The 12,020-nt window shown below is 50.2% G+C and overlaps 1 protein-coding gene across 15 annotated transcripts in view; it reads right to left on the bottom strand.

The window, feature by feature from the left end:
- CPAMD8 (C3 and PZP like alpha-2-macroglobulin domain containing 8) overlaps positions 1–12,020 on the bottom strand; it is a 106,010-nt gene that overhangs the window by 38,507 nt on the left and 55,483 nt on the right. For all 15 annotated transcript variants that reach the window (XR_014837433.1, XR_014837432.1, XR_014837431.1 and 12 more), the window contains 3 exons: positions 7,813–8,044; positions 4,624–4,777; positions 3,496–3,626 (listed from right to left, as the gene is read on the bottom strand). Coding sequence is in view for 11 of the 15 variants with exons in the window: in XM_085012458.1 (XP_084868584.1) it covers positions 3,496–3,626; positions 4,624–4,777; positions 7,813–8,044 (517 nt within the window). In the remaining 4 variants the exon portion in view is untranslated. The remainder of the gene's footprint in view (positions 1–3,495; positions 3,627–4,623; positions 4,778–7,812; positions 8,045–12,020) is intronic.

Here is a 12,020-nt window from a genome sequence, read left to right as displayed (position 1 = left end):
GCAAGGGCAGGGACCGAACCGGCAACCTCATGGTTCCTAGTCGGATTAACCACTGTGCCACGACGGGAACTCCTGGTCAGATTCCTAACCACTGAACCACAACAGCAACTCTACTCGGTCCTCTGTTGATGCTGCAAAATGGGTTCATCCATCCCAGGTCTGCACGGGAGAGTCCAGGAAGCACCTGTCCAGATCACATCCACTTCCTGCTCTCAACTCAGGGCCCCGCCTGGGGGGCCAGCATGAGGGTCCCACTTCACCTACACAAGTCACAATCTGACACCACCACTGAGCACCTCATTGGCAAAGCTTTAGTTGGTGCTGAGAGGCCAAGCACATCCTTTTGGATGACACTGAGCTGTCTACCAGCTGGATTGTCACCTTACACCCAGCAGGCCTGACATGGAGCCCACATGCTATTTGCTTAGCCACAGGCTCCAGGGTGAGCCCCAAGGTTTTGCTTGGGCCTCAGCAACCCCCTCACCAATCTACCTGCTCAGGTCCTTGCCGGAAAAAGTGTTGAGTCACTGGATAGGGTCTGGCCTTCGTAAACCCATAATGGCTCTTGATAGCTATATGATCATAAAAATGATTCATAACCTAGATGTCTATCAGTGGATGAAGGGATAAACAAAATGTGGTCCTTGGAGTTCCCTAGTGGCTCAGTGGGTTAAGGACCCCACATTGCTACTGCTGTGGCTTGGGACACTGCTGTGGCGTGAGTTCAATCACTGGCCCAGGAATTTCTGCATGCAGCAGGTGCAGCCACAAAAAAAAAAATTTTTTTTCTTTTTTGGCCACTCCATGGCATATGGAAGTTCCTGGGGCCAGAGATCAGATCAGAGCTGCAGCTGTGAGTTATGTGACCTATGCCACAGCTGTGGCACCACGGGATCCTTAGCCGGGCCAGGGACCGAACCTGCATCCCAGTAATGCAGAGACGCTGATGATCCTGTTGCACCACAAGAGAACTCCCCCCAAAATTTAAAAAAATAAATAAATGGACCTTAAAAACCTCATGCTGAGTGAAAAGAGCCAGATGCAAAAGGCCACATACTGTATGATTCCATTTATACGAAATGTTCAGAACAGGTGAATCCTCAGAGATAGGATCCAAGTCCCTTGGCTCTGGCTGACCATCCAGGGTCTCTGGAACACACGCCATGCCCCCCCCCCCCATAGCTCATGGCCACTCAGTCCTATCTCCTCTTCTGGCTCAACTCAGAGGGGACCCTGGTGCCAGTCTCTCTTCTCTAGGCTGTCTGAGCTTTTGGCTGATCCCAGGTTCCAATCTCCACCTCTGGGCTCAAGCCAACTCCTGCCCAGATTCTAAAACACAGTCCCCTGTGTGATGTCACTACTATTACCTCTGGCAGGACTTTTCTGCAATCTCACATCAGGGCTTCATTCCTGTCTGTCCTATGGATTTATCTATTCTGTACACTTCATATAAATGGGATCATACAACAATGGGGCCTTTTGTGTCTGGCTTCTTTCACTCAGCAGAATGTTTTCAAGGTGCATCTACACCATAACATGCATCAAGGCTCCACTCCTTTTAATAGCTAAGTAATATTCCACAGCATTGGGGAACTGTATTCCTTTGTATCACATCTATCCACTCATCAGCTGATGGACACTTCCTAAAATGGAAGGGGCATCTCTGGCTTATGTGCAGGATCCCCTAGTTGACCATGATAAAAGCCTAGATGACAAGAGCTCACGTTTCTTTATCACTTGGGCCAGGAAGAGGCCTTCCACGCACACTTAAACCATCCAGCAGTTCCTGTTTGAACCTAGGGCTCTTACTCCGGAGCCCACCCTTGACCAAGAAGGAAAACCTCTTCTCACTCCTGTGATGCCCACCAGGCTCTCCTCATGGGTCTGAATTATGTCTGCCTCTTTCTGGCTTCTGTGACCTTGGCTGAGACACAATGGGGTGATCCAAGGCTCTGAGCCCTCCAGCATAAGTGCAAAAGGTCACCTTCCCCTGGGCCGACTAGGGAGCCAGGCGAGATGGTGTTGGCCCCTCCTCCACTTGATACAGCACTCGCGACAGCTCAGCCATCACCTGCTTCTCCAACGCATGCCTCTCAGGAATGGCCTTTCCACTGTTTTCAGCCTCCTGTCCAGCAGGTGGTATGTGATATCTCGGGAGGGTCCATGGAATAACCAATGGAGGGAGCAAACCATGTGCCCAGAGCATTGCAGCAGGCTGAGGTGGGAGAAGGGTTTGGCTGCTTTATCAAACTACACACCTGGTGCTTCCTATTTTGTAAATCCATTTTTGTAAATCCATTTTTTCTTTTTTTTTTTCCATTTATATTTCAAGTCCTCTGATGCTTAAGTCATCCCTCCTTGTCTCCCAGAGCGTCTGTATGAAGCGGGACCACTGGATGCTGCAGACACTGCTGAACAGCATGAAGGGGCGGAAAGGCCTGGGGATAGGAGAATCCTTCTCCGTGCATTTAGAAATTCCTCCTGAAGAGGAAGGAGGTGAGAGCTCCAGGCCCCCAGGTTGGAGGGCACGCTGTGGCCCAGGGATCATGCTCACGCTGCACCAAGGATCACCAAGGGTCTCTGCATTTCCTGTTGAGGCCATCCCGTCCTGCTGGCTTATGGAGATCGCATGCTTCATCCGATGACACACTTGTCCCAGAGGACTCCATCACGTCATGTCAACAAAGCTGCAGCAATGACCCATCCACCTCTGGGAGTTCCACCCAGTGTGTGTGTGACTCCAGGCGCTGATGGAAACCATTTGCGCTCTGCTCTGCAGCCGGGAGGCAGGGCAGCTGTTTGCAGCTGGGCCGCTGGGGAGGGGCAGACACTCAGGGCTGCTGTGAAGAGCTTTGTCAGGGCTGCCGCGTGCTCTCTGTGCAGCACTAAGAGCTCTCACCTGAGAGCTCTGAGCAACACCAGATAGATGGGGCATCTTTGCTGCTACAAGCCTAGCTCTGTGAGGTGTTGCGTGCACTCTCTGACCTTCCCCAGGCTGTTGGGGGGAGTGCAAGCACCCTCATCTCATGGAGCAAGGTTGGAATAATAAGTCACTTACTGAGCCCTATGCATATCATGCAGATCCCAGAGTCACAGCTTGGGGGTGGGGCTGGGGGTGGTGGTTTGGGTGCCCCAGCTGGAGGCTCTGTGTCCTTCTGGCACGGGCAATCCAAGAACAACTCTCCAAATGCCCAGTTAGTTCCTACAACTGCCTATAACAAACGGGCAGCCAGGAGACAGAGGTATGCCACCCTCCAAGGTAGTCACCCCAGAGCCAGAAGGACACTTCCCCAAAGCCCTCATGAGTCCCAAGCCACTCCACCAAAGCCTCCTCTGCTCCTTGGAGAGGGGATGGATGCCACAGTGCTCCAATGAGAAAGACCTAGGGGGGCCTCCCTAGCCCTGGCTGGGGCAGGGACCAAACACCCAGCCCCCACCTCACCATTAAGGGAATCAGGTCCTGGCCAAGTGCCTCACGTGAGGACATAGGCTTACCTCAACCATCACACTGCGCCTGATGTGATCCCTCCCGATGGGGACCCTTCTGTCAGCGTAATTCTCCTCCAGGGGTCTGATGGACTTCCCATCCCGACAGCAGCTCGTTTCTCTGTAAGCCAGGGCTTTGGCTGTGGAATTAGAGTATTTGGTGCTAGCTCTCAGAACATGTCCCTCCCCAGCTGATGCTGTTCTGCCCCCACCCTTGGCCCAGGTGTGCATGCATGCATAGGTGCTTGTATGACATATGCACATATGTGCATGGGTATGCATGCATGTGCGCACATGTGTGCATGGTACATATTTGTGCATGTTATGTATGCATGCGTGCACTGTGTGAGTGGTACATATGTTTGCATGAGTGTGCATGCATGTATGCACTGTGTGCATGGTGTGTGTTTGCATGTAAATGCACGCATGTGTGCACTGTGTACATGGTACCTGGTGCATGTGCGTGCATATGTATATATGCATGTGTGCATATGTGTTCAAGTATTGTGTATGTACATGTATGCAAGTGTGCACTGTGTGCATGGTACAGATGTTTGCATGCATATGTATGCATGTGTGCATGGTACCTGGCGCATATATGTGCCTGTATATGAATGCACATGTATGCAAGAATGTTTGTGTGTGCATGCTACGTTGCTTTGACATCATTTTTTTTTTTTTTTGTCTTTTTGCCATTTCTTGGGCCGCTCCCGCAGCATATGGAGGTTCCCAGGCTAGGGGTCAAATTGGAGCTATAGCCGCCAGCCTACGCCAGAGCCACAGCAACGCGGGATCCGAGCCGAGTCTGCAACCTACACCACAGCTCATGGCAACGCCGGATCCTTAACCCACTGAGCAAGGGCAGGGATTGAACCGGAAACCTCATGGTTCCTATTCGGATTCGTTAACCACTGAGCCATGACAGGAAGTCCCTGCTTTGGCATCTTAAGAGCCTGGCTTCCCCCAAATGAGGCCCCTACCTCCTGATCACTCCCTCTGGCCTGGTTCTCCAGCAGCTATCTTGTCCCTCAACCTCATTGTCTGCCCCACTAACCCTTCGCCTGTGCCTGGATTTAGCACCTGGACTCCCTGGCAGCCAGGAGAGGGAAGATGCCCAAAGAAGCACATGGGCCTCACCTGTGATGTTGCTGAGACCCAGATCGCTGAAGGACAGAACCACCCAGGTGGGCTCGGTCTCCCCAGGGGCCACACATGTCTTCTTGGTCAGATGGCGTTTGCCAGGATGGCCAACAAATCGGATGCCCTTGGGAACTGAGAACTTCACATACACCTGGAGAGAGTGGCAAGGGTCCATGATGTCTGGAATCAGTGCACCCTCCCAGCACACCGCACTGCCCACTGCAACCTGCCCACCCTGGCAGCCTCGTCCAAAATCATGCTTTCCTTGGGAGGCCCCCTTTCCATTTCTTTTTTTTTTTTTTTTTGGCCATCCTGTGGCATATGGAATTCCCAGGCCAGGGATCAGATCCAAGCCGTAGTTGCAACCTAAGCCACAGCTGCAGCAACACCAGATCCTTAACCCACAGCGCTGGGCCGGGGACTGAACCTGTATTCCAGCACTCCAGAGATGCTGCCCATCCCGTTGGCCCACAGTGGAAGCTCCCCCTTTCCATTTCTGATCAGAATGAACTGCTCACCTCTTTCCTGCTGGGAACTGCTCCTTCCCTCAGCACCTCCAACACCCTCACTGGTCCAGCTCTCCCTTGGGACTAAGGGCAATTCAAGGGCTGTCTCTCCAGCCCCATCCATCCCTGAGCATGGGATAAAAGGGAACCACTCCACCTGTAGGCCCCACAGAGCACTTCCTCTGACCCTCTCTCCAACCACTGAGATCCACTGCTTCACAACACGGCTCTGCGTGCACTCATGCATGCATACATGGGTGTGCTATGCATCCATGTGTCTCCGTGTGCACACTTATGTGTGGAGTTACGGCATGTTTCCAATGTGTAATGCACACAGGTGAAGGTGAATGTCTCTGCACACATGTGTAAGCACAGCAGTCTACTCGTGTCTCCGTGTGCATGTTGTATGTGCACATGTGTGTTTATACCCCCCAGCCTACAATAGGCCCTTTGTTCCACATCCATTTGTCCAACCAGCATAGTGGCAGCACCTAATGGGTTCAGGTGCCCTGCTGGGAGCTCAAGAAATAGATCTGAACAAAGACGCGTGCGTGATCCCCAGGCCTCAGAGGGTCAAAGCACCTAAGTCACACATACCCCCCACACACACATACGCACGCGCACGGGTGTGTACAAAGAAGGTCTACAGCAGCAAGTGTGACAGAGTGTCTGAATCCTGCCCACAGGCAGGCAGACCCAGCCGGTGGCTGGTGCAGGGTGCTTTGGGGCCTCCCCCATCCCTCTTGAGAGCCTTCTTCCAGAAAGTTCTTCCAGGGAGGAAAGAAGAAACTCAAGTGTCAAATGAGATTCATTTTCCAGGTCCTGGGTGGAACCAGCTGTCCAGGCTGAGGGATCTGGATGGACTTGTTGTTCTGGAACCTTGAGATGGGCACATGGAGGGGGTGTCCTGAAATTGGCAAGTGGCCTTCCCTGGACACACCTGCTGCAAGGCAGGGATTCTTTTCTCCCACCTGTCAAGGCAGCCACTTGCACATGCTCAAAGCTGAAATGAGCACCTGGGGGTCCTGCCTGCAGATTCAGGAGAGACTCCTCGGGGGCCACTCTGGGAGTCTTATTCTGGCTTTTTCAAACTGGCATTAACTACATAAAAAAGATGGATGATAAAGGTGCTGAGATTTGGGGCACTGCTCCTGGCTGATGACTCTGATTCTTTCATATGTCCTCCTTGGCCCCCTCCAGGCCACCCTGTGGCCACTGTCCTGGTTCCTGCCGCCCGGGCTGTCACTCAGACTAAGAAACAAGTCTCCTCTTCTCTCCTGCTTTCCAGCCCAGCCAGATTGTGTCATGAGCAGTTCCTAGGACAGGTCAAGCTGCCTCTTGCCTCTGTCACTTGTGATCACCTGCAGAGATCAGGCTGGCTCCCAGCAGGACCCCCCCTCTCCCATCCCCCCACTCATTCTTCCATCACTAGCCTGGGCTCATAACCCCAACCCTTAAGGGGTGCCCCTCACTCTGGGAGCCCATCTACCTTCTCTTTCTCCCACCCATCAGCTGACATCCAGGCTGAGATGGTGCAAAAGGATTATAACCAAGGAAGAGAGGAGGACATGTGCCCCTGAGCTCCCCCAGCCTCTGATGCACAGGCCCACAAACACCCCTTTCCCACCACGCCCCCACCAGATCTTGGTCCTCACAGCTCCCTCCATCTTGCCTGCCTTCCCTCCTCATCATCAGGGTCTGACATCCCCAAGCCCACCTCCCTGAGGATAGCTGTTATGGGTAAAATTGTGTCCCCCAGGAAGCCATTTGAAATTCTAACCCCAGGATCTATAATTGTAACCTCACTGGGAAATATGCTTTCTGCAGATGCCATCAAGTTCAAATGAGGTCACGAGAGTAGACCCTCGTCTGATTAGACAGGGGTCCTTCTAAGAGGAAATATGGACACAGAGACGTCTGTTCACAGAAGGAAGACAATGTAAAAACACACAGAGAGAAGAAGGCCATGGGAAGACCAAGGCACAGACTAGAATGAGGCAGCCACAAGCCAAAAGAATGCCAAGAATTGTGGGCAGCTGCCAGAAGCCAGGGCAGAGGTCTGGGATAGACTGTCCCCCAGAGTGGCCAGAAGAAGTCAACCCTGCCTACACCTTGACCTTAAACTCAAGCTTCCAGAACAGTGAGACAAGACATTTTCATTGTTTAAAGTTGACCACGTTGTGCTACTTTGATACTGCAGCCACAAGAAACTGATACAGTAGCCGTCCCACCTCTGCCCCCCACCCACCCTACTGCAGGCACCCTGCAGGCTCTGGGACCCCGAGGGCAGCATCAACAAGGTCTGTGGCACTTCCACAGTCACTGTCCTTAGCATCTATGTGGGCTAACCCATTTAACCCTTTAATCACCCATAAGACTACTTGCCTGACATCTATGGAAACTGATACACCAATAGGTGGAATAATATAGTCAAGATCAGCCAATTTTTAAGTAAAAACTGGGATTTGGCTCCATGGGCCACCAGGGTTCCCTGCTTCTGTGCTGGAATCAGCACAATGCAACCCACCTCTGATCCATCACTTGTTTCTTATTAAGACCAGGGAGCTAAGAATGGTTTAGACATTTTTTCAATGATTGGGGTGAAGAGGAATTTGGAAGGAGCAGCACTGCATCATCCTCAGGAATAGGAAAGGCTGTCTATGGAGGGCGGGTTTGGTACCTCAGCACAGGTGTCCATGTAGTTGTAGATGCTGAGCGGGATCTTGGCCTGCTCCCCGCGGACCACGTGGGAGGGCAGCGTGAAGTCTACGAAGAAGGGCTTGAAGGTCTTCAGCAGAGTGGGTTCGGCGATACCCAGGCCCCTCTCGGCGGACAGACCCACCGCCTCACCCACCCAGCTGGTGATGGAGTCGGGGACCTGCACGCTGAGTGTCTCCTCACCTGACGCGTCACTGTGGAAAGATGGACAACCCATGGTCCCTTCTCCAGGGCCAGCACAGCGGCCAGGTGGGAAGGAGGACTCCAGCCACGTGGCCTTGGGCCCCAGGGAGGTGCCCCCTCAACAGCTTGGAAATCAGCATTATGATGCGACATAATCAGAAATATAAATGTCTCTTGGGACAGCTGTGATCACAGGACCACCCAAAAAATGGGTTCAGAGATGCAAACTTTGGCAGTGTTTGGCAGTGGGCTCTGCTCAGTGTAGGGGAGAAAGACACAGAATCAAGAGGTCTGTCACTTAACAGCCTGCTTGTGTCACCAGAAAGACATGTCCAAGTCCTCACCCCTGGTAACCTGTGAATGTGACCTTATTGAGAAATAAGGTCTTTTTAAATTTTTTTTCATTTTTCATTTTTCATTTTATTTTATTTATTCTTTTCAGGGCTACACCCACAGCATATGGAAGTTCCCAGGCTAGGGGTGGAATCAGAGCTGCAGCCGCCAGCCACAGCCACACCAGATCCAAGCCACATCTGCGACCTACACCACCGCAGCAATGCTGGATCTTTAACCCACTAAGGAGGCCAGGGATCAAGCCTGCATCCTCATGGATACCAGTGGGATTCTTAACCCACTGAGCCACAACAGGAACTCCCTATTTTTCAATTTTTAAAGTTTCATTGTTGATTTACCTTGTTGTGATCATTTCTTCTGTACAACAAAGTGACTCAATTATACAAGTACACGTATCCATTCTCTTTCAGATTCTTTTCCCACATTGACTCTGATGGAATATTGGATAGAGTTCCCTGTCCTATACAGCAGGTCCCCATTGGCCAATCATTCCATATACCTCAGTATGCATATGACAATCCCAAACCCCTAGTCCATCCCTCACCCTCCCATCCTCCGCCCTTCCCCTTTGGTAACCATAAGTTTTGGAAATAGGGTCTTTGCAGATGTTACTAGTTAAGATGAAGTCATACTGGAGCAGGGCGGGCCCTAATCCGATGACATATGTCTTTAGAAGAAGAGGAAAATTCAGGAGTTCCCATCGTGGTGCAGCAGAAATAAATCCAACTGGGAACCATGAGGTTGTGGGTTCCATCCCTGGCCTCGCTCATGGGTTAAGGATCCAGCATTGCCCTGAGCTGTGGTGTAGGTCTCAAATGCGGCTCGGATCCTGCATTGCTGTGGCTGTGGTGTAGGCCGGCAGCTGTAGCTCCAATTCGACCCATAGCCTGGGAACCTCCATATGCCATGGGTGTGGCCCTAAAAAAAACCAAAAAGACAAAAAAAAAGAAGAAGAGAGAAATTCAAACACAGAGAGAGGAAGGCTAGACAAAGATGGAGGCAGAGGCTGGAGTGATATGATCACAAGCCAAGGAACGCCTGCAGCCCCCAGAAGCAGGAAGAGGCCAGGAAGCCTCCTCCTCTAAAGTCTTCAGAGGAGTGTGGCCCTGCTGACACCCTGGTCTCAGATTTCTGGTCTCCAGAACTGTGAGAGAATAAACTTCTATTGTTTTAAGCTCCTCAGTTTATGATTGTCATGGCAGCCACAACTAATACAGTACCATAAATAAATTAATCAGTAAAATATCACATCCATAATTTCTATATTGATTATGTATTGAGACAATATTTTGGATATATGTTAGGTTAAATAGAAATGTGTATTAGAAACTGGAGTTCCCATCGTGGTGCAGTGGTTAACGAATCCGACTAGGAACCATGAGGTTGCGGGTTCGGTCCCTGCCCTTGCTCAGTGGGTTAACGATCCAGCGTTGCCGTGAGCTGTGGTGTAGGTTGCAGATGCGGCTCGGATCCCGCGTTGCTGTGGCTCTGGCGTAGGCCGGTGGCTACAGCTCCGATTCAACCCCTAGCCTGGGAACCTCCATATGCCGCGGGAGTGGCCCAAGAAATAGCAACAACAACAACAACAACAACAACAACAACAAACCAAACAAAAAAACAAAACAAAACAAAACCAAAAAAAAACCAAAAACAAACAAACAAAAAAAGAAACTGAATGTGGAGTTCCCATTGTGGCGAAGCAGAAACCAATCCGACTCGTAACCATGAGGTTGCGGGTTTGATCCCTGGCCTCGCTCACTGGGTTAAGGATCTGGCATTGCCGTGAGCTGTGGTATAGGTTGCAGATGCAGCTTGAATCCTGTGTTGCTGTGGCTGTGGTGTAGCTCCAATTCGACCCATAGCCTGGGAACCTCCATAGGCCACGGGTGCAGCCCTAAAAATCAAGAAAAAAAAAGAAAGAAAGAAAGTGAATGCATATATATGCATGATTGGGTCACTTTACTGTACAGCAGAAATTGGCACAACACTGTAAATCAACTACGCTTTAATTTAAAAATTAAAATTAAAAAAATTTTTTAAATATGATTCAACTTGTGGTGGCCAAGAGGGAGAGGGAGTGAAGGAGGGATGGATTAGGAGTTTGGGATTAGCAGATGCAAACTATTATACACAGAATGGATAAACAACAAGGGCCTACCATACAGCACAGGGAACTATATGCAATAGCCTGTGATAAACCATGATAGGAAGAGCATATGAAAAAGAATATGTATACATATGTATGACTGAATCACTTTGTTGCCTACCTTAAACTAACATAACACTGTAAATCAACTATACTTTCATAAAATAAATTTTTTAAAAATATGATTTGAATGAACTCCTCTTTCTCTGAAATTACATATATGATGGTTGATGTTCTTTTTCTATTGGAGAGTGTTGCTCAAGGAACATGCAAGATCTCCCTACCCCCCACGCCCACCTCCACCAAGGGCAGAACTGATCACTCGAGGATGGTCCTGGGGGACAACCTCTGGGGTTTCTTTGGCATTTCCAGAATGTTCTTTTGAGATCTGTCTTAGCACATAGTGGGAGAAGCCCAAGAAGCAAAGCTCAGATTGCCCTTGACCTGACAGGGTACCCGGCTATTCCTCACCCATCTGGCCTCTCCATCCACTTCCCAGGAGAAACCTTACTACCCAGGTGGACCTCGCTGGGCAGTGGAACATGGCCCCACAGGACCTGGAGCATCTTTCCTCACCTTTATGAACATCACAGGTGCCACCCCTTCCCCCAACAACAACTCAAGCTCAGCCTCTTTCCATTTTGCAGAACGTTCCCCAGCTTCATATGATCACAGCCAACCAGAGAGCCAGGCTCTGCAACAGTGTATGAGACAAGGATGCCAGGCTGGGAAGCGTGAATGTCACTGTGCACTGGGTGCCACCCACTTACCCAACCCCCCAGGGGGACATTCACACTTCCCAGCCTGGCATCCTTATTTCATACACCCTTGCAGAGCCTTGCTCTCTGTTACAAATGTATGTGTGATTTTTTCAGGTCTGAGCCCAGGCCATTACAAAGGCTTCACCCTATGTAAGTTGGTGCAACCACTACTGCACCAACTATTGTATGAGGTTCTCAGAAAACTGAATATAGAACCACCATACGATCTAGCAATCCGACTCTTGGGCATATATCTGGACAAAACTATAATTCAAAAAGATACATGCACCCCTATGTTCATAGCAGCACTATTTGCAATAACCAAGACAGAAACAACCTAAATGTCCACTGATAGCTGGATGGATTAAGAAGATGTGGTCCATATACAAGCGGGAATACTACTCAGCCATAAAAAAGAACAAAATAGAGGAGTTTCCATTAGGCTCAGAGGGTTAAGAACTCAACTAGTATCCATGACAATGCAGGTTCGATCTCTGGCCTTTCTCAATGGGTTAAAGGATCTGGCATTGCTGTGGCTGTGGTGTAGGCTGGCAGCCGCAGCTAAGATTCGACCCCTAATAATAATAATAATGCCAATTGCAGCAATATGGATGCAGCCAGAGATTCTCATACTGAGTGAAGTAAGTCGGAAAGAGAAAGACAAATACCACATGATATCACTTATATGTGGACTCTAAAATGTGGCACAAATGAACCTACCTACAA

Source organism: Sus scrofa, chromosome 2 (assembly GCF_054392235.1).
Source record: "Sus scrofa isolate SSC_HxYL_T2T_F1_AM1 chromosome 2, Sscrofa_HxYL_maternal_Yorkshire_Landrace_v2.0, whole genome shotgun sequence".
In the NCBI taxonomy this organism is placed as follows: Eukaryota; Metazoa; Chordata; class Mammalia; order Artiodactyla; family Suidae; genus Sus; species Sus scrofa.
This window is presented reverse-complemented; position numbering and strand designations above follow the sequence as displayed.